The 26,863-nt window shown below is 40.5% G+C and overlaps 7 protein-coding genes across 9 annotated transcripts; 5 read left to right on the top strand and 2 right to left on the bottom strand.

Annotated features, from left to right (window-relative positions):
* Nucleotides 1–2,159: 2,159 nt before the first annotated feature.
* LOC111644909 (transmembrane protein 233-like) lies at nt 2,160–4,158 on the top strand. Its single transcript, XM_023393878.2, has 3 exons — nt 2,160–2,332; nt 3,342–3,476; nt 3,553–4,158. Exons 1-3 carry the CDS (start codon nt 2,174–2,176, stop codon nt 3,562–3,564), a joined length of 306 nt encoding a protein of 101 aa, XP_023249646.1. The 5' UTR covers nt 2,160–2,173; the 3' UTR covers nt 3,565–4,158.
* A 3,248-nt stretch (nt 4,159–7,406) lies between these two features.
* prkab1b (protein kinase, AMP-activated, beta 1 non-catalytic subunit, b) lies at nt 7,407–11,614 on the top strand. 3 transcript variants are annotated; one of them, XM_023394045.2, is made up of 8 exons: nt 7,407–7,564; nt 8,050–8,213; nt 9,686–9,855; nt 9,951–10,044; nt 10,156–10,270; nt 10,360–10,493; nt 10,614–10,682; nt 10,959–11,614. In XM_023394045.2, the coding sequence occupies exons 2-8, from the start codon at nt 8,067–8,069 to the stop codon at nt 11,034–11,036; spliced, it is 807 nt and encodes a 268-aa protein (XP_023249813.1). In that variant the 5' UTR covers nt 7,407–7,564; nt 8,050–8,066; the 3' UTR covers nt 11,037–11,614. The 3 variants fall into 3 exon arrangements, with proteins under 3 accessions (XP_023249813.1, XP_023249814.1, XP_023249812.1); XM_023394046.2 differs by lacking the exon at nt 7,407–7,564 and adding an exon at nt 7,577–7,722; XM_023394044.2 differs by lacking the exon at nt 7,407–7,564 and adding an exon at nt 7,733–7,851.
* LOC111645028 (phospholipase A2-like) lies at nt 11,551–12,965 on the bottom strand. The gene is made up of 4 exons (XM_023394050.2): nt 12,891–12,965; nt 12,568–12,724; nt 12,328–12,455; nt 11,551–11,789 (listed from the first exon to the last, which is right to left on the bottom strand). The coding sequence occupies exons 1-4, from the start codon at nt 12,937–12,939 to the stop codon at nt 11,665–11,667; spliced, it is 459 nt and encodes a 152-aa protein (XP_023249818.1). The 5' UTR covers nt 12,940–12,965; the 3' UTR covers nt 11,551–11,664.
* Nucleotides 12,660–16,105, top strand: pla2g1b (phospholipase A2, group IB (pancreas)). Its single transcript, XM_087170304.1, has 4 exons — nt 12,660–13,669; nt 14,436–14,577; nt 15,303–15,436; nt 15,896–16,105. Exons 1-4 carry the CDS (start codon nt 13,648–13,650, stop codon nt 16,012–16,014), a joined length of 417 nt encoding a protein of 138 aa, XP_087026430.1. The 5' UTR covers nt 12,660–13,647; the 3' UTR covers nt 16,015–16,105.
* Nucleotides 16,062–18,238, bottom strand: LOC111645027 (C-type lectin domain family 4 member E-like). The gene is made up of 8 exons (XM_023394048.2): nt 18,175–18,238; nt 17,556–17,636; nt 17,386–17,469; nt 17,210–17,296; nt 17,070–17,123; nt 16,837–16,976; nt 16,570–16,685; nt 16,062–16,461 (listed from the first exon to the last, which is right to left on the bottom strand). Exons 1-8 carry the CDS (start codon nt 18,221–18,223, stop codon nt 16,308–16,310), a joined length of 765 nt encoding a protein of 254 aa, XP_023249816.1. The 5' UTR covers nt 18,224–18,238; the 3' UTR covers nt 16,062–16,307.
* Nucleotides 18,239–18,842: 604 nt separating this feature from the next.
* cox6a1 (cytochrome c oxidase subunit 6A1) lies at nt 18,843–21,643 on the top strand. The gene is made up of 3 exons (XM_023393869.2): nt 18,843–18,989; nt 21,097–21,239; nt 21,345–21,643. The coding sequence occupies exons 1-3, from the start codon at nt 18,887–18,889 to the stop codon at nt 21,432–21,434; spliced, it is 336 nt and encodes a 111-aa protein (XP_023249637.1). The 5' UTR covers nt 18,843–18,886; the 3' UTR covers nt 21,435–21,643.
* Nucleotides 21,644–22,548: 905 nt separating this feature from the next.
* On the top strand, nt 22,549–26,123 carry LOC111644936 (uncharacterized). Its single transcript, XM_023393917.2, has 7 exons — nt 22,549–23,082; nt 23,190–23,364; nt 23,500–23,570; nt 24,100–24,273; nt 24,351–24,448; nt 24,528–24,599; nt 24,680–26,123. The coding sequence occupies exons 1-7, from the start codon at nt 23,052–23,054 to the stop codon at nt 24,821–24,823; spliced, it is 765 nt and encodes a 254-aa protein (XP_023249685.1). The 5' UTR covers nt 22,549–23,051; the 3' UTR covers nt 24,824–26,123.
* The last annotated feature ends 740 nt before the right edge of the window (nt 26,124–26,863 follow it).

Genomic DNA, 26,863 nt, shown 5'->3' with positions numbered 1-26,863 from the left:
CCCAAAACCTGGTGTCCCCAGCCGACCCTACTGAAGCCTCACTAAACTCCACCAGAAAAAGTTCATAAAAGGAGCGGAAATGTTTATCACTACATGTAATAGCAACACATGCAGATGCTGAAATTTTAGTGTGTTTTTTTTTTCTGTTGTTATGTTTCACCTTGCTATTTTTTGTGATGGCTGCATTGTTTCTTTATCTGTTTTGGCTGTGTTTTATTGGTTTATTTGAATCTCTCTGAGATAAGAGGAGTTAAATCTCCAGGTGAAGCCTGTTTGAAGGTCAAGAGCTGTAATTTGTACTGGAAAACTGTATATTTGTCTAGTTGTCTATACTAGTTCATACTGAATTTAACAAAACATTTGTGATTAATACTATTTCTTGAGAATGTGTCACAGAGTGTATATCTTGGTAGGTTTTTAACGAAGACTTGTTCTACTAATAATGGTCAGACGACAAAGGTCATTAGTCACAGTTACATAATATGCCTACATGAGCTGTACAATTTTGTAAAATATTGTAAATATGACTCTGGACTCTGGAGGGCTTAGAGGGGGGGTCAGCTAATTTTGTGTCTGGGAGGTAGGAGGCTTTGGAGAAATGTGTTGGAAAGCTTGACTGTTACGTATCATAGCTTCACATGGAGGTCAAGAACATTTCAGTTTGTCAGTCAATATAAGACCAGCCACATGCTGTATTTCTCTCCAGGCATTTATGAATGATTTGAGTCTGTTAGTGAATTCAGGAGCTGCCCCAGAGCTGACACACCTTCAGCTTTGAGTCCAGCAGGAGAGTCTGGCTGAGTCTTTGAACAACACTTTACTGTTGGGGAAGTATGGGTGTGAAAACGCTCCCTATCAGGAGAGGAAAAAAAAACATGCTGTTTTCTTACATTGTCATATTGTTGTTTTAACTGTGATTTTCAATATGTGATGATTGTCTGTGAAGGAAAATGAAGGACTAGTGTGCAGGAGCAGTCATACACAGTTAACATGTTTATGACTGGTTCACTCTGCAGGTTGTTGATGTTTGCGTGAGCATGTCATATGGTTTTATACACATTGGTTTTCCCAATGTGTTATGTGCTGGGTGGTTTTTTTTGGTGGGGGGGTGGGGGTACCTCAGTTGCAAATGTGAAATTTTAATCTGACGTTTTTTTATTATTGCATTAACATCTGTGTCAAAGTGTGGATGATTAAACCTTTTAGAAAGGTGGCTTTTCCCCAATCCATCACTGCGAATCCACCGGAGGTCACAGATTGTAGCAATGTGACAACTATTTTTTAGACCAAAACAATTATGTTCAGAGCTACTAGTACGTTGCACTGGCCGATCACGATAAATGTGTTTTCCTTCGAATGTTAGCTTAAGAACAAAGCACTCTCGATCTACAGGATACCAGGTTTTACATTTTGATACACTCGCTCACACTGCTGCGGGCTACCACGGTAGTTCATACTTTGATGCTGTTTTCACTGAAAAATAACAATCTTGTCAACACTGTAACATTTTCTGATTTTTCTTTTTTCCTGTCATGTTTATTCCTTTGAAAAAAAAAAAAAACAACTTTTTAAAAATTCCTAATAAATTATTTTAAAACATTCCACTTTTGTGTCCTGTTTGACCTTTTTTTGCACATAGTGACCCATGTTTTGTTTTTCTGAGAGATGAACAGGAATCCAAATTAATTAAGAATACTTTTCATATTTATGGAGCTATTTTCTGTTCATTTTTGTTGTTATTTTTGTTGTTAAGCTATTTGTTATGAGGGTTTAGGATTTGGGGCATTATTCCTCATTGGCATGAGATGGTGCTGTGTGGGATTAGTGCAGATCAAGAAACAAGAACACAAGTAACACCAACATGAAGAAACCTCATTTAACAACACTTCCCTCCATATGATATTGTTTCTAGACAGCAGCAGCATTGACTCAGTACGTCTGCTGCCCTGAGTCTTCAGACTCGTCACCAGCCTGCCTCTGCGTCCCTCTCATGTCTCTCTGCTGGCATATTTCTCTCTTCCATCATCACTGCTCTGCTGCCTCCCCTCCCCTGCCTCCCACTTCCCCTTTCCTCCCCTCCCCTGCCTCCCGCTTCCCCTCTCCCAGTGTCTCCCTGCGCTTCTGCTTCGCCTCTCTGCTTTCACTGTCTCAGGGGGGGACGCCGCAGCCGGTCATGAACACCAAGCCCTCACTGCAAGGAAGCTCTGACCTCGTGAAGAACGGGGAGGCTCAAGAGATCCCCCCTCTGAGGAACTACCTCTGTCTCACCATGTTCACCTGTTTCTGCCCTGCGTGGCCCATCAATATTGTGGCGCTGGTTTTCTCAGTGCTGGTGAGTTTTGCCTGGACATACCAGGTTACTATTAATGAGTAGTTATAGGATACAAGTGATGTCTGTGTGAGGTTTAGTTATATGCTGGCGGTGCATTGAGACCGGTCAACATGTGGCATGACATATGGATATCTAAATTAGAGAGGAGAGTGCCGCTGCTGGGAAAACCCCCAAAGACTGTGTGGGATGATGTGCCTGGATATAACATATTTAGTTAGTAATTTGTGTCTTTTTCATCAGCAGACGTGTTCCGTATAGTTTATATATGAAGCATCATGAGCCAGTTCAGACACAGAAATAGCTCCTTCACTTCTCCGAACCGCCCAGCTACATAATTAACACATGCCTCAGCTGATCAGTGCTAAGATGAAATATACTTCTAGTTTATGCTCTGTCCAAGTGCCAAACCATGTCCGTAACTGCTTACCACACAGTTCATCATTTCTCATCAGTGTTTAAAACTGAAGCGGCCCAGCCTGTGGATGTGGCTCTTCCTGCACCTCTCTGGCTCATATTAATTTCCTGCCGGGATGACACAAAGTTTGAAGCAGTAGATCGGCACAACACTTTCAGATTTGACTCACGTCTTTGAGCCGTCTGAAGGGACGGAGCTGTGTTGAGACGATGTGCCAACAGCAGCTGTTGCATCGCTGTAGCTGTGAGTAACAGGATGAGGCATGCAGGCACAGCAGTCCAGTGTATTTCACTGCTGAGGACTTCTGGCTTCAGCGCAAATATGAATTAGTGACAACAGGAAAGGCAGGTGCAGGGAGATAAATGTGGGTCCAAATCAAGACAGTGAATAATATATTTCTGAATGTTTAGTATAGATTCCCATGAAAGACACGTGCCTATGGGTCATATATAACTTGTGCTATTGACTGGGAAGGTTGGACTAGCTTCTTCCTCATAGTTCATGCCTGTCCACAGGATCTTACATGTGCACTATGAGCATGTACACCATCAGCATTTCTGCCTCAGTTGTGTTTGAATCTTTCTCACCCCGTAGGCCCAGAAGAGCTATGACGAGCAGGACTATGATGGCTCCAAGCGGCTGGGTCGGAAGGCTCTCCACATGGGGGTCATTTCTTTCATCATCGGTCTCATGATCATCACTGCGTATACCATTGTGCACTTTACTACGGTACGGATACACCACATAAATGATGCAAAATTTAACAGAAGAATATTAAGATTTAAAGTATCCTGTCCCTCCACAGCATGTGGTGTGACATCCTGAGGATGAAGAGGAGGTGGAAGTGCAGAGGAGGTAAAACTGTCATGGAGACATCAGCTCCAGGGGACGAGGAGGAGCTCTGCTTGGCTTCTATCATCAACAGTTCTGGAGGTTTTCTGCATGAGCCGGCAGAGTCCGACTTTGAAACACAGCCGCGCACATCTTTGGTCTCTGCAGCTGTCTACATTATATTGCAATATTACTCTAACAGTTTTTGTATTTGCACGGTGACAGAAACGATCGTACAAAGGTCCTTACGAAGAAGGATCCTACAGGACTTCTTCTGATGGAGCCTGTCCTTGACCTTTAATTATGAACAAACTGTGATCTGACATTGGCTAACTTTGCCAATTCCAAGCAGAGGAATATCATGACTCTTTGAAACATTGACCAGCTTCACTGTAGCTTACATGTTGTGTGCATAAATGTCTGAAATAAAATGTTTACTTTCACAAAACATGGTCTGGTAAACAAAACAAAACTCTAAATAGAATCTAAAAAGTAAGATATTATTGCTTTGAAAAAAATGTAATGTTCTCATATTTCATGAGACGAAATCAAAAACTAGTTCTGAAATGTAGATTTCATAAGTTGACCTGACCAAAATGTTTATTTCATATTTCATATTTCCATATTTCTACACAGAAGCAATAAATAGTATGACACAGCAACAATGTTGTCACTGTGCAATAATATTAGTGGGGGGGTTTTGTGGTACTGACTGGTCTCAGTTCACACCCACCTTTGACACCTGTTCCAATTTGTTGAGTCTGAGGGATGGTGTACTCTGATAGGTCATATTGACACTGTCACAAGGCTAAAAATAGAGCATATAATCTTTAGGCTGTGCAGTGATCCAGCACATTAATTACAGAGAAAATAAAAGTTTCATCACCAGCTTATCAAGGTGGAGGGTTTGCATAAATCTGCATAAAGAGTGTTTGAGTGTGTGTGTTCTGTTAGTTTAACTGATACCAATGATAATAATAATGATGATGATAATGATCATGCTTATAATAATAACGCTTTACCTTTTGAAGCATCAAAACAAGAATACTACAAATAAATAAATACAAAAGCACAGATGAAAAGACATTAAAACAAATTTGTACAAGAAAATAAAATAAAAATAAAAACAAGGTTAAAAAATGAATAAATAAATCCCAGAACACTTTAGGCCAAAGACTGATGCCTGACCTTTTAGTCATTTGTTGCAACTGCAGCCAAGTGTCTTTGACACTGATCTCGACCTGCCAGTGAGCTGGATGAGGTGACAGAGGAAGCTGCTGGGCGGGTGTGGTAAACCAAAACAAAGTGCAGCGAGGATGAACTGGAAACATCAAAAAGAGTCAAACTATCAGCTCTCACCTGGGGAGGCTGGCTACATGAAATCTGAGCAGGCAATGTTCAAAGCCTCCTTTGCTGATGTGGCTGCTGGGAGTTGTGGTCAGAAGGTCAAGAGGCAACTCAAGAACTTCCAGGTGGACACCAGCTGAAGTGGGAGGTCTTTTTTGTTTGTTTAGGCCCCGGGGACCCCATCTTCCAAACGCATAGACAACTGAAGCAGGGGAGGCAGGGTCTTTTCTCTGCAGGGCTGGAGCACTGCTGACCTTCTCTAAGGGCCGAGCATTGGAGGCAACACATGAAGAAACTACTGACCCATCCAACATGCTCTCTGTGTGTCAGATGTTTAACTACAGCACCTCCTCTTGTTGTTCTGGACATAAGCTATTTGAGTGGCTCCTGTGTGTGCCGAGGCACCGAGGACCAACTTTACAGAGAGAATCCATGGGAACGTAGTACAGCTCTGGGAATCACTAACGAGGTATTGTTATATAATGACCAATCATTGATCATGTATCTTTATCAGTGCAGTCACAAACAAGACTGCAAAGACGTTATGTAAAAAGACATATTTGTGGTTGAATATGGATCGAGATTTGGTGAATTTTGGATATGGTGAATTTGGGGGGAAAATTTGACTAGTCCTCACTTTCTGACACACCCTCAAAATGCTGTTTGCAGGTAAAGACTTGGCTGGGGTTAGGCATTCAGCTGCGATGGTTAGGTTTGGTTGCTGGGGAATTTATTACATCAATGAGTGTCCTCGCAAAGATAGAAGTGCAAGTGTGTGTGTGTGTGTGTGTGTGTGTGTGCGCTTCCAGGCGTCCTGTGATAACCATGGCAAACCCCATGTTTAATGTCACAGTGCTATGAACTTTGGGTAATTCCCTCATGCAAATTCTGCAGAAATGCAGACTGTGGCTTTGAGGTCGCTGACCTGGTGTTCAGTTCACGATGTTTGTCCCTGAACCCAAGTTCTCACACCTGGTGCCTGGTCCAGACTGGTCCTCAACCCTTAGCACGTTTTGTTTTTTACATGATGGTGGTGTGGAAACAGTTTTTCAGGTTTCATCATTTGATCATTAATGATCATTTGGTCAATACTTTCTGTATTGACAGGTGTGAGGCCCTCCCAATGACAAACAGCCAGAGCTGGCAGCCTGAGGCCAGTGCCAGGGTTTGAGAACGAGAGGACAGTTCAGGGAGAACTTGTAAGGTCCTCCAAAGCCCAAGTAGGCAGAGGTGGGGGACTAGAACCAGCGCCAGGGATTGAGAGCCACAGGCGGGGATCGAGGGAGGGGTTCTCAGTTGTGATTACATGTACTAAAAGGTTGAACAATGAAATACTGATGACTGTGTGTTTTTTCATTTTGAGTGTGTATAGCTACAGGCTTTAGATAGGTGGATAACATGAAACTGGATAGCCGTGAGAACCTCTCAGAGAAATCAGATGTGATAAGGAGCAAGGACACTTTTTTGTCTAGCTGCAGAAATCTTAAAAGGCTTTTCTGACTACAGACGTCTGGTTTACTGGCCACCCCACGACATGGATACAAAATTTAAAAACTAGAAGCTCACTCAGAGAGTACAGACCTCCGCTAAGGTCAAAGTCAAACAACATACACAAAAAATTCATAGTAAATGATCTAGATCTGCCAAACTGACAAATATATGAGCTAAAATACTTATTTGTTTTTATGATACATTTAAAAATAACCCAAACACATTCTGGCCACAAAATCATTTTGACAAAATGTCTTCCAGGCCAGCGGGTCCCTGTTGTGTTTGGCTTTTGACCCCTTAACATGAATCAGTAGCTGTGTCCCAATTGCATCGTTCGGAGGCTGCTTTTGCAGACCGATGGCATCACAGTGATGCCACTAGACATTTCGAGGCTCCTTTAAATGTGGCCGAGAAATGCGTCCTTCTTTTCCATTAAGGGCCACATCTTCATAGACCCCTGAATTGGGACAAAACCAGTGTGTCCTCAAAAATTGCAAGTCAGCCAAAAACTATGACATCATGTTACAAAAAAAGTAACATTAAGAAAATGAAAAAATATATGAATTTTATTTTTTAAATATTATTTTTATTGCCTCAATTCCATTTCAGCATATAAACTACACAAAAATCAGTAACCCAAAACCCAACAAAACATCCACACACACACACACACACACACACACACACACACACACACACACACACACACACACACACACCATGGGTAGCAAAATATTAGATTTAAATACATTTATAGGAGGCATATGTACAAATAGAAAAAACAAAACAAAAACAAAAATGAATGACTGATCTCTGAGCATGCGTGTCTTTTATTTTCTTCCCCCATGTAAACCATTAGCAGCCTGTTTTTGTTGTCAGCCTGTTTTCATGTTGTAAATTCAGCCATCAAACGGGTGAAAGTCACAGTTTTGTTCTTATTGTATTGATTTAAACTTGTTGAAAACGAGTCACGTACGTAAAACCAAACAGTTGGCAACAATCGGGTTAAACTTCAACTCGCCCTGATCTCGAGGACGGGAGGCGGAAGAGGTGTGTTTTCTTCAACACACACTCACACAGACTGAAGTTTCCACTAAATGGCGAAAACGCAGCCGCGGCTGACAACAGGAGCCTAAAGACAGAAACAGGTAGGTGAACACGGGACAGAGGGGATCGCTCATCTGTGATGAATCCGTGGGACTCTGCAGCTGCTTCGCCTCATGATGGTTTTTGTTTTAGTCCAAGAGGAAAACTTCAGCCCCAAGACAGGAACAACAACGAGAAGGACACGATTTCACGAAGACATGTAAATTAGCCCCGAGTAGATCGTTTGATAAGACTGCAGAAACACAACCCGCGTCTGGGAAGATTTTGGGTTGGTGGTGTGGTTGTTGTGTTGTTGTGTTCTCCACTACAGCTGGTTACAGCACGGAGGGTAAAAAAAGAAAATGAAACCAGTGAACAATCACCTTTGTTCATAGTAGAGATTGCAAGAGGCCACTTTTAGCTTTAATAATAGAAGGGCCTTTTGGTCATGTCCAGGGACCACTGCGAGGCTCCTGGTGGTGGTCTGTGCCCTGCATGTCCCGGGACACAGAGAGGTGTTGACTTGATGTTGATGTGTGTGTGGCAGTGGTTGATGCCTCCAGGATGGGGAACAGCAGCAGCGACAGATCCAGCGGGGGTCAGGGTGAGAGGTCGTACAGGGATGGACAGCAGGGAGGGAAAGAGGCTCGTCCCAACATCCTGATGGACAGCACAGAGGACGCAGATCTTTTCCAGAGAGACGATTCAAAGGTATGATAAGAAGTTCACACCAGGAATGCTGTCACACAGTCATACTGCAGACTGTGTGTGATGAAATCAAATAGCCTTTTGTTTTGGACTTTCCCATTATATTGCACTAACATGAAACGCCCTTAGTGTTCTGTGTGGTTTTGTACATTGATTATGAATTGGATGTGATTAATTCCATAATTTTGGTTGTGTTCTTGGAGTAATTTGCTGGGGGTAAGAAATCTACAGTGTGTTTTTGGACTGAATTTGCACACGTTTGTGTATTTGCATGTGTTTTTTTTTTGCAAAGCATGTTTTGTTAAATTGATGAAGATGTTTTCTTAAGTTGCAGAGCGTTGAGCTCTCATGGCCACCATTGAAATCCTTGATGCTGAATATTGAATTGCTTTTTAATTTCCCCATAAACCTGAACCAAGACATTTTTCTCAAAATAACATTAGGGTAAGATCCATCCCAAAGATGTGACTGGTGTGACAGAGAAAACATGACACACTCTTTCAAAGCAAATAATGGAAAATGTGTTCAAAAAAACAACATAATGCTGTTTTGGACTTTTATCACAAACCTGCAGTTTATAATGTATCTGAAAAAAGTCGTAAGACCCAAATGTCATGTCTTTATTTACTAACATACATTTAGAAGTGTGTCTTTCATTTCATTATTATATTCATATTTAAAGCAATAGCTATACGCTTTTGTTGGTGAATTAAGAGTCTGAAGAGTTTGAATTCCCTGCAGTGAAAAAATGCTGTTCAACAACCAACTTTAAAATCCCAGGTTAAGCAGTTTCCGAAAAAGCATTTCAGTGTTTACAAAACAGCCCCACCATTGTGCAGTGCACAACTATAATGTAACAAAAAATAAGGGCCGCTAAATGTTCAAGCTGATGGATAAACACATTTCAACAAATTTGAAGTCACTGCGAAGTGATTTTCATATTAAAAGGCTGCTGCAAAGGAAGTGAATAAATCAGAAAAACTTTTTGGTGTGCTTTGGAAAATGGTTGGCAGTAATATAAAAATGGGCAAAAACACTGGTAAAAAACACCCTTGTAAAAACTGAATAGTTGCAACAGGATGAGACAAAGTTAAAATATTGAAAGATTAGACCATAAAGTATTTCTCTTATTGTGCTATACAGTGAACTGTACTCACTCAAACTTAAAATATTGTAATGACAGATTTGGAAGTAACTGACTTACCAAAAATTCCAGACAGAAGAACGAAACGTGAAAATGTCCAAAAAGTGTGTGTGTTATGTTTGTTCTCATGAGAAGGATGAATGTCAGAGAGTTCGCAAGAAAAAACACACTGTCCATTTTTCAAAAGCACACTAACACATGAACCGGTGGACTCGATCTTCGCCTCCCTCCCAGCTGCTCATACAGTCAGGAAGTGTTGTGTTGCTGTTGTGCAGAGGCTGAAGCCGCTCTCGTTAACATGGCAACAATGCATTGATATCGCGCTGTACAGGCTCCGCAGGAAATACAGGAGTTTCTGGCCTGGCAGCAGGACCTGGAGAGTGACAGCAAGAGTCCAACTCAGGCCAGGCCAACCGTGTTCAGATGGTCAGGGGCCGCCAAAGAAGTCTTCGTGTCCGGCTCCTTTAACAACTGGGCCACAAAGATCCCACTCAACAGAAGGTAGTTTGACACATGCAGAACGCTTATCAAGGCCTTGCGTCCTTGAACTGTGTCTTGAAATGACAATGTGACACGTGGCTGTTTCTCAAACCCAGTCAGAAGAACTTTGTGGCTGTAGTGGACCTGCCGGAGGGAGAGCACCAGTACAAGTTCTGTGTGGATGGTCAGTGGACTCTGGATCCGACTGGGGTGAGTGAAAACCTACATTTTAGATGTACTCTTGTTTCTCCTGCCGCTACAAAATGCCTAACCTACACTCACAAGTGCCGCTATCAAATGTCTGTTTACGCTCTCTCCCAGGCTGTGATGACGTCTAAAACCGGAACAGTCAATAACATTATCCAGGTGAAAACGACTGACTTTGAAGTCTTTGACGCCCTCAGAATTGACTCGCAGGATTCTGCAGATATCTCAGGTACTGGCACCTGCATTCGTTCATTAACAACTACAGTTTTTCGACATGAGGCTGTATTGAAATAGTGTTAATGTGATCGTTCTTTCCAGACTTGTCCAGTTCCCCACCCGGCCCCTACCAACAGGACGCGTATGTGACCAAATCAGAAGACAAGATCAAACACCCTCCTATCTTACCTCCCCACCTGCTGCAAGTGCTGCTCAACAAGGACACAGGTGTCTCTGTAAGTACGGCTTTGATGCTGGAATACATGCTCGTCTTAATGACACGCACCGCTCGACAGACCTGTCACCACAACATGCAGTTTAGTGAAATGCATCCTGTCTCTCTGGATCTTCATTAGTGTGACCCGACGCTACTTCCGGAGCCTAACCATGTGATGCTTAATCACCTGTACGCCCTCTCCATCAAGGTAACAAATCCTCCTTTTTTTAAAAAAAAAAAAGTTGTCTCTCACAGTGTGAGGGGGAAATTATAGATCAACCCCTCCGTCTGTCAGCTAAAACATCTAAACACCTAATGGATTTCGATCAAACTGTGGGACAACGCACAATGTTAATGCTTGTATTCCCAATAATCACAATCATTGTAACGTTTCACCCGGGTAATCAATTTCCTCTTGTATAGTGTCAACTTCAGCTTTAAGCCTCATCTGTGTGTAAATGATGCTCTTGTGGTTGTGTTTTAGGACGGGGTGATGGTTCTCAGTGCAACACACCGATACAAAAAGAAGTATGTGACCACTCTTCTGTACAAGCCAATATAATCCACACAGCCTCGATCCCGCCTCGTGTATTGGAATGATAGCTTTTCTGTTGTTGTTCACAGCTGCTATTTGGACTGTTTTGTTTAAAACGGAAACTAAATGTCTTCCTGATTTCAATTTAAAACATTTTTTTTTTTTTACCCATGTTGTAATCTCGTATTTTGTAAATGTGCAAATTTTAGTCGCCACACAGAGATGATGTTTCACGACGACGCATAACTAGAACTAAAGCTTCTTTCTTTATGATCAGTAAAACAAAAAAAAGGCTCAAATGAAGTCTCTTAATCCATATGTGTCAGTGGACGATGTTGACGTTGGTTGTGTAAGATGTAAAAGTTAAAGTTAAGTTTTAGTTAAGTAAACTTTAAAAAACTCAACCTCTGCTGCAGAAGCTCTCCCCGTGTGAGCAAACACACACGAGGACACAAAGAGGGTGAAATTCAACTGGAGGGCAACATGAGTTTCACTGTTTTTATTCTCTCTATTAAACTCACGCCTTTGTACAAAATCAGACTTTCTTTTACATCAGGTTTTATTTAAAAATCATGGAGAAATTAAACATTTTTTTTAAAGAACAATATTACCAATCCACCATTCTCTTGTATTTTTTTGTGGGAGGTTGTATAACTCAGTTGACACAGTGGACTTTGGGATCCAGGTTCTTGTTTTGAGGGTTGTATGTAGCCTGAGCGAAGCAGTGAGCGGCCACACGGTCACACTCACACACTGCAGCCTGGCACTTATTGTTGGCAGCTGTAGAGAAACGGGTAAAAAGAAAACATGAGGCACGTTTTAAACATATGTTGGTCACGTTCTCTAAATGCCGGTGTGAAGGTGCTACACAGGAGCGGGAGATTCCAGGCTGTGTAATGCCTATATATAGCTGTTTCAATACAGTCCCTATATATACACACTACACTCAGGCCCATAAATGCGGCCTCGTTTAATTCATTTTATTTACAGTAAATCTACCGTCTGTTTTTCACTGAGTTCTGCCAATTCTCTACCGTTATATAACCGTTATAGAAAAAAAAATAACATCAACATTAATAACATTAAAATGTGGCAACTAAATATATCAATATTTATATCATCTGCCTAGGGTAAACAGAAAATGCTCTATGATCAGCTCTTCCCATCCAGAGTTTTAAATTTGAAAATTGAACCTATTGTATAATTTTGACCAGTTTCATCCCAGGACATTTCAAATTGAAGTCCTTGAATTTCATCAGGAAGAGAGAGAAAGTCAGTGAAAATGGCATGAATCTGTATCAGTTTGTGCCAGTCTTACCTGAGCAGGTCACTTGTTGGTTTGAGCAGGCGAAGTCGTAAACAAGAACATAGGGAAGGTCAGCAATGGCCGTGCATCCAGGAGTCTTTCTGCTTCTTTCATAGCATTTATCATGAACTTTACAGCACCTGAGAATACAAGAGGAAGGTTTAGAGAGGCATGATCGAGAAAGTTTCCCAAGTGTCTTTTGTTTTAAGGATGATGTATGAGAGATAAAATTGGGGAGTGACAGCTTCCTACATGTCCACTTCGTCCAGAGGGGTTCCCTTCCCCCCGAAGCCGCACCAGCAGCCGTAATCGCTGTAGCGCAGAGGGCTAACATCGGGCTGGGCGCACTGGATCATACTCCCAAACTGCCATAAGGCCTTGGGAAGCCGACCGCCACTGACCACACAAGCTGGTAGAGGCACATAAGGCAGAAAAATAAACAACGAATCAGGAGAAAATGAGTCTCCTAATACAAAACATACAAATATGATTAACTGTGACAGGACTCTGGTAGAGAGATGCACCCTTCGCTGTAAAGGATTGATACATATTGACAGTTGTTTTTTCAGTCTTACCGGAGAGAAGCAGCAGCAGAGGAGCTGACAGATTCATGGCTACAGTCATAAGAACCTGAGGTTTGGTTGCAGTCTCTTATATCACAGGAGGTGTGAGACAACTACAGATAAGAGGGGGTGGGAGCTTTAGGTGACCTGTGCATTTTGTTTTGACTTTATTTCAGTGCTTTCAGTACCTAAGCAGACATTTTAGGAACTTTTTATTTTGTGCTACTTGATACTTCTATGGTCCTTCTAAGATTCAAAGGCAAATAAGGTGTTGTTACTATTCACTAAAACATATGGTTAGTTTAGAAAATGTGCCGCTCTGTTATGATTAAATGACCAAACTAAGTATGAAATTGTTATGAAAAATAGCTCTGCCTCACTGTAGCGGCAAAATGCCTCTTCCACATTAATGCATTGACAGTTCACTTTTGATACTTGTACATTTTGCTTATAATGCAAGACTTTTATTCAAAACAGAGTGTTTTTATATTGCAGCACTTGAGTATCTCTGTGAAGAAGCAGTTAAAAGAAAACACGAACAAGGAGACTGACAGTTCAGGCCTTGTTCATGTATAAAATCCTTTGTATTTTCCCTCTTCATTTACATGAAACTAATTTGTCTCTTCAGCTCGACTCCCAGGAAACAGCTTGTGTCTTCCTATTGTCTCCACTTGTGCCCTAAATGCCAAATGTCTTGGTCAAGTGACTGTTTTATGCCTGACCATCAGTAGTGAAGTGGAACCGAATCCTGAGAGAGAAGAAAAAGCAGATGCACAGTGTATTGTGCTCTGGTATGTGGCTTGATGTTCATGGTATTGAAATAGAAAGGATAATGAGTTGTAATAATAGATAATAATACCCTGTTCATCCTGTCAGTAGCCGAAGCTTTTGGTCAAATTCAGTCTGTTCCCACACAGTGTAGGATAAGACATTTCAAACATATCCACAGGATACACAACATGTCGAGATGATCTCAGGTTTGCCTCCCACAAACCCTTCAAAACCTCTTATCTTATCCTATGCTAATCAAATATTCCCTGATCTATTTGTTCCTGCTCACTCTGTGCTCACTTGAGTTTAGACTGAAGTTGAATTTAGAATAACTCGACAGCTGTGTCAATAGCTGGCACCTGTCAGAGTTCCCGTGACTTTCCACTGCAGGTTACTCAAGTTGAGTGTTTATGTTAACACAAAAGGAAATAATCTATAGTATAATAGTACAACATCACAAAAATAATATGTATATGAGGGGCTCTTGTTTGTGTATGTGTAGGTATACACTATATGCATTGCATAATGTATGAAGGTTGGGAGACTCCTGGCAATTCAGTCGGAAAGCACCAGCTCTCAAGGTCAACAGTCAACGTAAGCTTTAAGCTTTACACACCTGCATCATGCACATGACTCATTCCCTGCTTATCCTGTTCCTCAGCATCCCAACCCATAAGTAATTAAATGTCTCTGCCATGACAGCTCTCATTCCTGGATATTTTTATCCCTTGTGAGGTACTGCAAGGTGGTTTTGCTTTGTCTGAGATTCTCCATCATATCCCACAGTGATGGGTTACCCAGCTCTGTGGCAGTTCAGGGCGATGATCATCTGCACTCTACCTGACAGCTGGCCGCTGTTTGACTACACTGACTACGGTTGCTACTGTGGGCTGGGAGGCTCCGGCACACCTGTGGATGAGCTTGACAGGTGAGGGTTCGGGTACAGAAATACTCCTCTGCTGTTCTGGTTCATGTTCTGCGTTGTGCTTTTATGATTCGATTCTTCAGCTCCAACATTCCTCTAACTGTAGTACAAAAACTTAAAAGGCCGACAATATTTTCTGACTTCCCCTCTGTTGGTATCGTGACATGCAGATAGTTTTAGTTTCATTTTCTCAGGTTTTGAGATGCCTATCTCTGAGACGTCCTGCCGTCACCCAGAGACGATAAAGCTGAATGGAGTTTAGTTTTTGACGCTAAATGCTCTGAAACATTTGTGAAGTTTTCATAGTAAATCAACAAAAATGAATCAGCAACAAATCAGCAATTTTCATTCAATAAATCAAGTATTTTTTATGAGCAAAATGGCCATGAAGTCAGTGGTTCCTGCTTTTTTAATGTGAATATTTGCTTGTTTTAGTCCTGTTGCGATAGAAAAGTGACAACAACAGACTGTTGTTCAAAGGAAACTTGGCATACGAAGACATCACCTTGGATTCTGTGTGATTCAATGTTAATTAATGAATTAATGGTTAGTAATTGAACAATTAATTGGCGGTTTAATTGATAATTAAAAAGTAATTGTTAATTGCTGCCTGATTTTAATTTAAAGCTTCCAAAAGATGGTGAAATTAACTTAGTGTTTTTCTGCAGCTTCAGCTTGATATGCAGAACGTGCTGTAATGACCTCCTCATGCTTTGTGTATCTTGTAGGTGTTGTCAGGTGCACGACCAGTGCTACGGTCAAGCCATGCAGCATGACGATTGCTGGCCCATCTTCGACAATCCTTACACTGAAATATACAGCTACAGATGTGACAAGGCCAGCAAGACCATCACCTGTCTGAGTGAGTGTCGGACAACAATGTCGCCTCTAAACACGGCAACTTCTACCGACTAGCTACTGAGTTTTCTGTCAGGGAAAAACAAGGAACTACATCATTCTTGTTTATAATATCAATCAGTGTTTAACAAACTAGAACTAGAAGGGCACTCAGAGAACACAGACCTCTGCCAAGGCCACTGTCAAACAACATACACCGGACTTCATAGAAAAAATTCATAGTAAATGATCCAGATATGCCCCAAAATATAACGGGGTTTCCCCGGCCCTTGCCCCATCCCTTCACCAAGTTCAGTGCAAATTGGTTCAGTACTTTTTTACATAATCCTGCTGACAAAAAAACAAACACAGGTAAAAACATAACTTCCTTGGGAGAGGTAAAAATGGACCAAGAATTGTTGTCTCCACCTCTTTTATTCTCTTCCTAACACTAGTATTGCTCTCTTCTGTCCTCATCATGTAGATAACAACAACGCCTGCGAGAAGTTCATCTGTGAGTGTGACAGGAAAGCAGCCTTGTGCTTTGCCAAGGCAGGTTATAATGAAGGAAATGCCCACCTTCCCAGTGACCGCTGCAAGTGAGCCGAGGGATGCAGGGATACGCAGTCAGAAGAAACTCACCACCAACATTTAAGAGTGACTTTTTATTAAAGATCACTAAAGGAGAAAAGAACTATTGTAATCGTAGTCATTATTTTATTAGAGGTTTCAAAGATGTGTATGCAAATTTCAGCTTTTTGTGATCCACACTCTTAATTATAAAGTGATATCAGAAACATAATTTGCATCCGTTTTAATTTCTGCCATTTTCCCCCCAACAAATCAGGCCTGTGATGTTGGTGTGGGCTCAGCAGCTCAGAGAGGTCGGCTGTCTCTCATGCCCTGTGTTCACAGATGTACTGGTACTGCAGGCTGCAGTCTGCATCGTTCCACCTCTTGCGTTTGCGTCGGTCAGAGGCGTGAAGCTGCCCGCAGTCCTCTCCGTTCTCTCTTAAGGCCCAGTTGTCAGGCTGACCTTCATCCCAGAAACTGCACACAGAGGAGGGAGGAGACATAATTATGTTACACACAATGATGACTTCTATTCCCAAGCATTTGTTTGTGCTTTTCATTTTCACAGCTTCTTGTTTCTCTTACGTTGGGGTTGAGGAGAAGTCAGTCCCATCCACCCAGGTCCAGTGTCCCTCCTCGTGTCGCTCCACAAGTCCAATCCAGTAGTTGGAATAGATCTGAACAACTGATGAAATGTAGTCCTAGAAATAAAAAAAGATAGCAACAGGTTATTTTAAAACCTTTGTTACACTTGTAAAAGTGCTTGTTATCAGTGGCCTGTGTACAATCATAACCAGTTGCCAGCGCCACTGTAACTATGTGGAACCAAACTGGAGAACACTTAAACCTCACCAGCTCCTCTACATTGTTGAGGACCAGCAGGTGTCCTCCCTGTGCTACGCACAGAGATTGTGCTTTGATCCAGGTAGCTGCAGTGGTGGACAGCAGGTAGCAGCTTTCACTGAAAGACGTCCATCCATCCTTACACGCTCCTGGTTTGAGAAGATTGAGACAAGTCATACAGTGCGAGTGGCAAAAAAATTATGAGTTCTGATTTTATTGATATTTAAGTATTCAGGTTTTACCTGTAACTTGGGCTTCTTTCTGTACAGTTGTTTCACTTGCAGTTTGGAAAGCCACTAAAACAACAAAAACATTTTTTAAGAGAGGGCATCAAACATGCAGCTGCATCAATATATCCAGACCTGAAAACCTGTTTGCTCACCCGAACTGGACGGTGAAGATACTCCTGCATGACTCATACTCTCAAGGTGAAGTTTGACATCAGTGATTTCCTTGTTTAACTGGGAAACTTTGAGATAAGAAAATAGTCATATTATAATTGTTGTGTAACAATCCAGTATATGAATGACCCAGCTCAATTTGAGTGTAAAGTCATACATTTTATCCCAGTGACCATCAGCAGAATTAACAGCAACAGCACCAGGAAGCCATACAGGACAAACGCCACGATCCTCTTCATACCTTCAAACAGTGACAGTCTTGTTCTCTTAGTTTAAGGCAACATCTTAAAGCATGAATCAAAATCAGCTGACATGTACATGTTGTACCTGGTTGTGTAGTGATTTTGATTTCTCCACTTAGGGAGCTGTTATCAGGTGGTCCGAACTGGTGGAACTGATAGTCCATAACTGAAAGAGATCAGATTCATCTGGTAAAAGTGATTTTTTTAGGCTCTTTATTGCTGGTAGTGCAATACTATGTTATTCTTTGCAACCTTGAAAACATCTTGTAATTAATAATCAAAGTATTCAGTCCATAGACAAATTGAGATTCTCAGAGAGCAATGGCGAATCAGAGAGCAGCTAAATCTCACTTGTTTGTTTTCAGGCCTAATATGTTAACTATTAACGACTCAATAAATAAACTTTGGCCATTATATCCTGTATACAGTATATAACGTATATATATAACACTAACATGCAACAAATTTAATTAGACGCTTCACCAAGTGAATTATGATGTAAGAGCATTGTCCTCATTGATGTATAAACTATTCAGTGTATAATTCACTGTGTCATTTGAACATGCATGACAGTGCAGTGATTAATGCACATTTCTACACAGTTATGGATTTCTATGCATGTTGACAATAATGACTGCAAAGACATTTCAAAAAACAAACAAGACTCAATAGACTCTATGATAAATTGAACTTTCATCACTCACCTTCATCATCCAGATTATCTCTGGATTTCTCTGGTTGGACTCTGACCATGAGATCACAGAAAGTCCTCCCCTTTAAAGAGAAACACTAAACTTCCTTAACAGCACGTGTTTTGAATGTATCTCACCCTGTCAGATTTATCTTGTGAACTGAGAGGTGAATCTTATGAGGGGTGCCTGGCCTCTTTGTTGGGGGGGGGGGACTAGTTTACAGTGTTTAACTATACATTAAGTAGTTTAAATTAGCTCCATCTTGCTGCTTCAAGAATAAAATGCAATTTTCTCTTTAAAGTTTCAATATTAAAAATTGTGAACCAGTTTTCTGTGGACTTTTGCTTTTGGTGTTGTAAATACATTTTATGTTAATATTTTTAGAGGATTTTGAACATATGACTTTGTAATGGAGTATTTTCACAACTTGGTATCAGTACTTTTCCACAAAGAAAGGATTAGCTTATCTTTGAAACTAAATACTGAGTACAGTTTATTCTTAACTTAAATTTACATTCTTACACTACATTGCCCTCTGGTGTTGTTTCATAATTTTTCCAATTTTCATATAAAAGTCCCGCGAGAGACAGAAACTTGAGCAAAGATAGTCTTGTAGTTCTTAGTTTCACCGCTGGGGGCGAAGGAGAGGCTTCAAGCCGTGGAGGCCCACGTGACACCTCTATAAGAAAATTCCTTCCGGTCCCATCGTCTCTCAGAAAGGAAAATGGCGGCTCTCGGACGTACTTCGCAAGTGTTGCTAAGGTCTGCTTTGACCCAGGCCCGGCGCCAGCTTTCTGCTTCTGCTGGTGGTGGACACGGCGCTTTAGGTAACTGTACCACCTCATTATAACTCACTGGTTGTATTTAATGTAATTTATATTTTGAACAACTTGTTATACTTTGGCGGTGACCTTGCTGGGCCAGCGTTAGCTTTCTTAGCATTAGCAGTATCTGAACACCCTTGAGCGGACAGTGCGTAGAAGAAGCTAATTTCTACCTTAAATACATTTTAATATCAGTCTGTCCCCCCCCTACAAGCATTAACACTTATACTCATAAAGTCTTAGCGTTGTCACTTTAAGTTTGTTAATTACATGGCTTGAAATTTCAGTAGTGTCATGAATAACACTTTCTTCTTTCAAGCTAAGCAACAACACGGTCACATCAGGTCACTGGGTACTCTTATTCCTAGTGATATATGCTCTCAATTTTGATCAAGTTATGAAAGTAGTTTACAGAAGAAGTCATTGAAGAAAAAACAAATAAGGTAATACAGGATATAAACAGGATACGAGCAGATATTGCAGAGGGGTGAAAGGTAACTTTGAATAGATTACAGTAGTTTATCACGAACAGAAAAAATGCATTACAGTTAAAGAAAAAACAGATTTTAACACAATTATACAATGGCAATTATTCAGTTTTTAATTTTTCATTTGATATAGCTGAGACAGAAAGAAAATGAGCAGAAGTAAATTGAATGTGATAATTTTTACTAAGTGTAAGGCTCAAACTAATTATACCCAGCAAGTGACGTTCATAACTTTTTCTTTTTTCAATATTTATTTATTATTTTTCATAACAAGGTTACACATCAAACATTCAATAGCCTTGACAGTTCGTTCAAATAAAACTCCTGTGACAAACATTACTTGCATGAAATTGTCATGAGTAGTTATACAGCAACTTGGGACAACTATGACAGTACTTTTGTAATAACCATACTGATTCAATGCACTCAAAGTCTTAATAATTTCTAAGTATGTCGCACTGACTGTTGATTGCTTGAAACAGTAAAGAGGGCAAACTGCAAGGCGAAAAGGAAAAACTATCTGTTGCCCCCCTAATGGAGGATGCAACTTCCTTGTAAACTGAGAAGGTTAGGCTTTTTATCATAAGAAATGCTACAAACTTGGGATGTTGGGTATGTCACACCAGATAATACATGACAAGCAGCTTGGGACAGTCAAGGCACACAGGGCACAGACAAAACAAACAAACATGTAATATTAATTTTGCATAATAAAAATACTTGATAAATATTAAGATCACTGGCCAATAATTACCAAAACGGTTTTTAATTGGATTCCAAACTTTCATGAATAACCCTGACTTTTTTTTTTAAAAAGATATCTCAGGTCTTCCAAGTGTAATACATTGCTCAGTTCCCTAAGCCTTATTTCAAAGGTAGGCACAAGCGCCTCTCTCCACTTCTGATGTATAGCCTTTTTTTGCTAATACCATACATAATGAAACTGCCTGTGATTGACATTTATCAGCTTTATTAAATGTGGCACCCAAAATACCTATCAATAGGTCTGGCTTCAATATGACAGCATAAAAATTCAAATATATTTTTCCAAAATGGCTGAAATTTTGGGCATGACAATAGAGAGTGGATGCTCATAAATTTGAAAGGCAGATTTAATTGCTAGGAATTAAATGTCACCTAAATTAAGAGCATGTCAAGGTGGCATGATATGACACAGCACAATGGGGGGGGGGGGGGGGGGGGGGGTGTCTATAAGCTGTTGTGGTAAACTGGGTGCAAAGTCTTGATCAGAGGGCCATTCAGCTGTGTGTGTGAAGGGATTTTAGCATTTGCTGGAAAGGACACTGCGTTTACTGACCCATGGCTAGTATTGAATCTGGTAACTCACCACCATAATACCATCTTGACAGCCAATTTTTTAAAAGCTAAATCAGGATTTGCTGCAAATTGTGTAGGTTATTCCAAGCCTCATCCTCTCCTCTGTGTAGTGTACAAAAAAATGGTGGAATCTGACATTTTAGTCATGGTGAAGAGTACAGGGTAAGTGCAGATTCATAACATCATAAGGAAACCTTGTTTTCCTGCTGTTCAATTCTCAGAAAGCCTAGTCTTTGGATGTATAATTGTTCATTAAACAAATCATTATTGTCTTTCTCCTTCAGCTGAGAAATGGAGGATGCTCAGTTTCCTGGTTGCCATACCTGGTGTTGCTGTGTGCATGTTGAACATGTACCTGAAGCAACAGCAACATGGCCATGATCGGCCAGAGTTCATCCCTTACAGCCACCTTCGCATTCGCACCAAGGTCTGACTTTATAGAATAATTCGCTTTCCAAAATGTCTGACTTAAGAGACACTTTTATCAGTATTTTTACTTAATTATGTGTTGCCTTGTTTTTTACTCCTACAGCCTTTCCCTTGGGGAGATGGCAAAAAAACCCTTTTCCACAACCCACATGTGAATGCTCTTCCTGATGGCTATGAGGGTACGGATGAGTAAACCCTCCCTCCAGACCTCATAACTGGGACCAGTCCCTCTGTTTCTTACTGGACCACACTCACGTTCACAGTTTACTCTTTTAATTGTTGTTTGGTTACCTCTGTGCCTTCAACGTGGGGCACCCAAACAGTTTCCTTTGCTCTGGACCATTAAACACAATGTCCGCTTAAACTGAATTAACATAAATAAAGTAACTATTATTACCTCAATTTGTGTTTTATTTCTGTCTGTTGCTTTGATGTTTGTAATCAAGGTTCTCAAATTATTGTTTATATGAATAAGCCTTTTTCACAGAAGACATTTTAACACCTCACTATAGGAAAAACACAGATGTAAAAACTTTAAAAGAATGATGACTGAATTGCATTTAGTTGCATCAGAATCAGGGTCATGGTGTTGTTCATACTGGGTCACTCTGACACAGGGCCTCCAACTGGTGCAGTTATTATAATGGAGCCATTGTTCCTGTTAATAACACCTGGGCTTCCCCTACTCTTGACAGGTGTCTGCTGTGGAAAAAGGCCTATGCTCTACTGTATGGGTTAACAGGTTCCCTTAGTATAACCAATCTCACCCTTAGATATAACTGAATTTTGCTGAATTTAATTGAAATTATTAGATATTTAATACTACTGCATACCCTCCCACCCATACAGGTGATTTCACATAATGCCTCTCTATGTGAATAACATATTTCCCACTATTAAGCGCACTGCACCACATTGTAACCTTTACCTGTTTTATGTTTTCCTGATCATTACACAAAAAATATTATTCATGAGGAAAAATACACAACACCTGAAGAGGTCTTTTCTACAGCAGATATATTTTGACATAACAGGAATAAAAGCACAGGTGTTACTATTAACATTAATGGTCAGTCAGTTCTATACAGGGTCACAGTAAGCCTCATGGCAAACACCAGCTGCATGAAAACTCCTGGGGGAGCCTGAAACTGAAGCAGGTTCATGACATTTGGACAACATTTAATTGTTTACATTAGTGCTCTTCCCACTGTGACATGTCAAACTATTTTTATTTGAAAGAGTCCTATCCACTTATGTCATACACTCACTCTAGGCCATTCTCGTGGACCTGTCAAAGACGTGGCATCACCAAAACATTAAAAATAACGCACGCTTATTTGTGCTGTTTGAACTGTGACCTTGTGACCTGTTGTTCCACATAACAACTTTAGTCACTGAATCAGCACCAGATTTTGGGCTCGAACAATAGTTTATTTATTTCCATGGCTCTGGTTTATTTTATCTAGGCGTGATGCTCCAGACCTGTTACACGTGACTCGCGCTTTGTTACAGACTCCACCTCTTTCGCGTGAACGCGCTATAAACCGAATTAGAAAATCCAGGGTTAACAAAGCTCGTCGATATCAAGCTTCATGACACCGACCGTTTTTTCCTTGGTTCCGTCGCTTAAACCGTTATTGATAACGTGAAGCGTCTCGCAACTGACTGCAGCATCGATTAAACTCGGGTTTATTTCGTCTCACCTCTGTGGGTTACGATTTGATTACTAAATCTAGCATTGAAACATCTCGGATAACTGCGCGTACCCGCTCCGCCATTAAGGGGAAATCAATCGAACGCCGAAACCCGGATGTCACTACAGTTCATGAACACAGACGGAGGTGAGAAGACCTAGCTCAAGATATAATGACATAATAAACTATACAAAAACAATAATGGTTTTGACTCCTGAATTTACATTCACAGTTCCTTGTTTTTTTTTTTGTAGATTTCCGGATGATGAAAAAACATGAGAGGGCACATTTTTTCAGCTCTAAAGAGCAGGAACTCATTTTGAAGTTGTATGAAGAAGAAAGAGAGATATTGACTGCCAAATCCAACACCACAAGCGCCTCTAAACTCAGAGAGGAAGCCTGGCAGAGAATTGCTGATAAAATCAATGCGTAAGAAGAACTGTGGCCAGTCTATAACAAAATATAATTCATAATATTGATCAGCCCACAGTAATGTAACTTGCACTTTTTGATGATGTAACTGTACTGACACCTAACAACATTATTATTTTTAATAATTCACAGGGTATCGGACAGTGGCTACAAAAGGACATGGCAGCAAGTTAAAGTCAAACACAAAAATATAGTGCAAACAGGTATTATTGCAAACAGTGGTTAACAGTTACTTAATACCATATTTCTTCACCGACAAGTATTCGTTTGATTCCAGTATTTTTACCTTGCTAAACTCACTAGATATTTTGCAGATTAAGATTTTGCATGTAAAACATAAGTTCTTTAAATATGATGCATTGTTATAAACCAACCAACAGTGTAAAAAGCTGTTTAAATTAGTTCCAACTCCACTTACCAAATCTTTAAATTGCTGATTACACATTTATGCATCATGAAAACTGATCCAATAATAAATGGTAATATTGCTCTAACAGGAGTCATTCTGTTGCATAATGACTAATTTTATTTTTAGTACATTAACTACATTTTTTTCATAAATTTTTACTTGCACTTTGGTATGTTTTTGAATTCAGGGGTTTTACTTTTAATTGAGCATTTTCACAGTGTCTCATCGCTCCTTTTCTTTATCTGAATACTTCGTCCATTTTCAGCACTGTACTGTAAACAGTCCAGGGGAATGACTTACTTTACTGATCTATCCTTATGCAGCAAAAAGAAGAAGGGTGGAGCTAATGAGGAATGATGGGGGGTCAGCAACTCCGTCACTGACCTCTGCTGAGGAGGATGTGCTGCAGCACAAAGACAACAGGCTTAGAGTGGAGGTCCTGCCTGGGGGTGCCTGCATTGAGCCACTGCCTGGATCTGACAGCTCTTTTATTAGTGGTAGGTGTAGTTCACTTTTCATAAAAGACCTGGAATTTACCACATGGCTTAATGTAATGTTGACCCCACCACTACAGTGTCAGGCCACCCTGTACTCCTCCTGCCTGTAACAAAAACTGAACCAGAGAGCTTGAGCGGTGATGAGACGGATGTCAGTGATACACATTTTGAAGGGGTAAGTGCTTCTTAACGTGCATTTTTTCAGCCGTTTGTCTTTTAATGCTTAACATGTTGACTTGTTTGTTTTACTGCAGGATGTGCACAGTAGCATTCTGCAGGAAAGGTCAGATTCAGCATGTGCTACAACCGGTGGCAGAAATCCAGAGGTGAGGTTTATGTGTCAGTAGTAGGTAATAAGAAGAATAAGAACAATATGAGCACATGTGTTGTTTAATTTCTTTTGCAGAGGCAGACAGAAGACATAAAGGCCCTTTACTGTCGCTACCTCAAAAAGGAAATAGAGAACCGCGACCAACAGATGGCGTACAGAGAACTAAAAATGAGGAAGCTGGAAAAAGAAATCTTATTACTTGATAAGCAGCTACTGTGACCATGTGAAAAATTATTGTGTTTTTATCTTAGTATTATTATAAATTAAAACAAAATTTGATTTACTTAGGTCAGACAATTGTAATAAATCGCTTTAGTTACATTGTATGTCATATTCAAGTATTTTGACTTGCCTACAGCACACTTGGAGTGGTGTGTTTGTGTTGGGGATTTAACGGCACTTGTTGGCAGCAATGTCTCTTATTAATGAAATTCTGGCATTCAGTTGGTCAAAATATGCCTTGTTACAATATGGCACTGTACAGCTCTTCACATGCAACAGCACATAGGGTATCTAATGCAATCCTCAGACTGTAAAATCTTTTCTTTAGTTTACCAAACGTCATGTCAGTCCCAGGATTGTCTTGGCAGGAGTTGCCCCAAAGCGGGCTTGAGGCCCGGTGCAGGGCTCAGTGTAGGAGGCTCATGAAGAAGGGCTTGTAAGTGGAGCCCCTGTGGAGCCGCTGTGTAACCCTGTGCCCCAGGAGGATTCCATTATCACATGAGTTACAGAGTATTGACACACTTTTGGTTGTGTTGGCTCTGTACTCCAGCGCACTGGATTTGAAATGAATGAAGCAAACAATGGCTTTAGTTTGACAGCACTTATACTCACATCAGATGAGTAGTGAAGGAATGGTTACTCATTTATACATATTCCCACAATTTTAGGAGACAGTAATTGGACAATTTAACATGAAAGAAGTCCTAATTACGACATGCTTGGTAACAAATCCTCTGCCTCGTTGACAGCCTGAGGTCTGTGACTGATGGACCTCAACAGACACTTAATAACTTCCCTGCTGAGGCTCTGATATGTCTGTACTGCTACCATCTATATGATTTGAACAGATTTATTTGGACATATTGTGGCCAACCCCACATCACTGCGCTGAAATATTTGTAATAAAATGTGGAATCACAGCTAATGTGAAATTTGACAAAAGTTTAAATTGGGTTCAGTCACCAGCAGCAGACCACTCTGTCCTTTGCACTAGCAATGGAATTGCAAGGTATGACACCAATTTTATCATCACACCCAAAACCTATAATCTGTTGGATTATTCAATTTTGTTATATTTAAAAAATCAATTTATTATTATTATTATTATTTTATATAAATATTTATGAATTATTGTTTTGTTTGTTGTTTTTTTCCCCAATCTTGTGTTTTACTATGTATTTATTAATTATTTTTGTATGTCTTGATTATTATTATTACAATACAGAATAGTTTGTGAAATGTAGAACAACATGTATCTGGGTCTTACCTAGAGACAATAAAAATTGTTTGTTCAATATCTGGTATGTGATCGAGACACATGTACAGGGCTGAACTATTATGCCTATAAGGTATTAAAATGGTAATTATGGTGTTTGATAAACATGCGTTTTGGCAGATTTTAACAATGCTTCATAGTAAGTCTGACTTAACTGCTGACTTGCCTTGTGTGAAACAGACCTTCACAAAAAGCTCTACATACTCTAGTCTCTGGTCAAATTGATGTATGAGAAAATGTGTGTTTTTCTCTTCTCTTCTCGGATTGTCAATTTTTTTTTATTTACATGGTGCCAAATCACAACAGAAGTTATCTCAGGGCACTTTCCATATACAGCCTGTCTAGACTCTTAACAATATGAGTTACAGAGACACAACAATCAAACAAAACGAGCAAACACTTGGCGACAGTCGCTGAAAACCAGGCTCGCGGTGGGCGGACGTCTGCCTTGTGCATCCAGCAGCAGGTCACAGTCGGAGCAGTCTGGACGTCCTTCAGCTGCACGCTGCGATGTATTCTCGCGCGGCCCTGCACGGATGTTTGGACAAATTCAAAATGGCGGATTGGTCATACAACACAAATCCCCCCTATAGTTTATGCACTAGACGATCTGGGGCGTGAACTTGGCTCCTGCCTTCAGAATAGATGTGATGTATCTACAAGCTTCTCTCCTGAGTAGATGATAAAAGTCGCACCCAGCTTTAATTCAGCCATTGGCTGACAGAGCTGTGCGCGTTCACGGTCAACTTCTACAGACGTCC

This window comes from Seriola lalandi, unplaced genomic scaffold (assembly GCF_002814215.2).
Source record: "Seriola lalandi dorsalis isolate HSWRI2012SDOR001 ecotype SW California unplaced genomic scaffold, Sedor1 jcf7180002054945, whole genome shotgun sequence".
Lineage (NCBI taxonomy): Eukaryota > Metazoa > Chordata > Actinopteri > Carangiformes > Carangidae > Seriola > Seriola lalandi.
This window is presented reverse-complemented; position numbering and strand designations above follow the sequence as displayed.

What these genes read in the sequence shown, in the direction of transcription:
- LOC111645027 (XM_023394048.2), bottom strand. Translation starts at nt 18,223, where the DNA reads ATGGTCAGAGTCCAACCAGAGAAATCCAGAGATAATCTGGATGATGAA. An exon ending in GATGGTCACTGGGATAAAAT is followed by an intron (nt 17,297 to 17,385) that starts GTATGACTTTAC and finishes CTTATCTCAAAG; the next exon opens with TTTCCCAGTTAAACAAGGAA. An exon ending in ATCTTCACCGTCCAGTTCGG is followed by an intron (nt 17,124 to 17,209) that starts GTGAGCAAACAG and finishes TTGTTGTTTTAG; the next exon opens with TGGCTTTCCAAACTGCAAGT.
- cox6a1 (XM_023393869.2), top strand. Translation starts at nt 18,887, where the DNA reads ATGGCGGCTCTCGGACGTACTTCGCAAGTGTTGCTAAGGTCTGCTTTG. An exon ending in TGGTGGACACGGCGCTTTAG is followed by an intron (nt 18,990 to 21,096) that starts GTAACTGTACCA and finishes TTTCTCCTTCAG; the next exon opens with CTGAGAAATGGAGGATGCTC. An exon ending in ACCTTCGCATTCGCACCAAG is followed by an intron (nt 21,240 to 21,344) that starts GTCTGACTTTAT and finishes TTACTCCTACAG; the next exon opens with CCTTTCCCTTGGGGAGATGG.
- LOC111645028 (XM_023394050.2), bottom strand. Translation starts at nt 12,939, where the DNA reads ATGACTGTAGCCATGAATCTGTCAGCTCCTCTGCTGCTGCTTCTCTCC. An exon ending in CCTCTGGACGAAGTGGACAT is followed by an intron (nt 12,456 to 12,567) that starts GTAGGAAGCTGT and finishes TTGTATTCTCAG; the next exon opens with GTGCTGTAAAGTTCATGATA. An exon ending in CCAACAAGTGACCTGCTCAG is followed by an intron (nt 11,790 to 12,327) that starts GTAAGACTGGCA and finishes GTTTCTCTACAG; the next exon opens with CTGCCAACAATAAGTGCCAG.
- LOC111644936 (XM_023393917.2), top strand. Translation starts at nt 23,052, where the DNA reads ATGTCACTACAGTTCATGAACACAGACGGAG. An exon ending in CAAAAATATAGTGCAAACAG is followed by an intron (nt 23,571 to 24,099) that starts GTATTATTGCAA and finishes ATCCTTATGCAG; the next exon opens with CAAAAAGAAGAAGGGTGGAG. An exon ending in CCGGTGGCAGAAATCCAGAG is followed by an intron (nt 24,600 to 24,679) that starts GTGAGGTTTATG and finishes TTTCTTTTGCAG; the next exon opens with AGGCAGACAGAAGACATAAA.
- prkab1b (XM_023394045.2), top strand. Translation starts at nt 8,067, where the DNA reads ATGGGGAACAGCAGCAGCGACAGATCCAGCGGGGGTCAGGGTGAGAGG. An exon ending in TCCAGAGAGACGATTCAAAG is followed by an intron (nt 8,214 to 9,685) that starts GTATGATAAGAA and finishes CGCGCTGTACAG; the next exon opens with GCTCCGCAGGAAATACAGGA. An exon ending in GGATTCTGCAGATATCTCAG is followed by an intron (nt 10,271 to 10,359) that starts GTACTGGCACCT and finishes CGTTCTTTCCAG; the next exon opens with ACTTGTCCAGTTCCCCACCC.
- pla2g1b (XM_087170304.1), top strand. Translation starts at nt 13,648, where the DNA reads ATGCACAGTGTATTGTGCTCTG. An exon ending in GCACAGTGTATTGTGCTCTG is followed by an intron (nt 13,670 to 14,435) that starts GTATGTGGCTTG and finishes CATATCCCACAG; the next exon opens with TGATGGGTTACCCAGCTCTG. An exon ending in CAAGACCATCACCTGTCTGA is followed by an intron (nt 15,437 to 15,895) that starts GTGAGTGTCGGA and finishes CTCATCATGTAG; the next exon opens with ATAACAACAACGCCTGCGAG.
- LOC111644909 (XM_023393878.2), top strand. Translation starts at nt 2,174, where the DNA reads ATGAACACCAAGCCCTCACTGCAAGGAAGCTCTGACCTCGTGAAGAAC. An exon ending in CGCTGGTTTTCTCAGTGCTG is followed by an intron (nt 2,333 to 3,341) that starts GTGAGTTTTGCC and finishes CTCACCCCGTAG; the next exon opens with GCCCAGAAGAGCTATGACGA.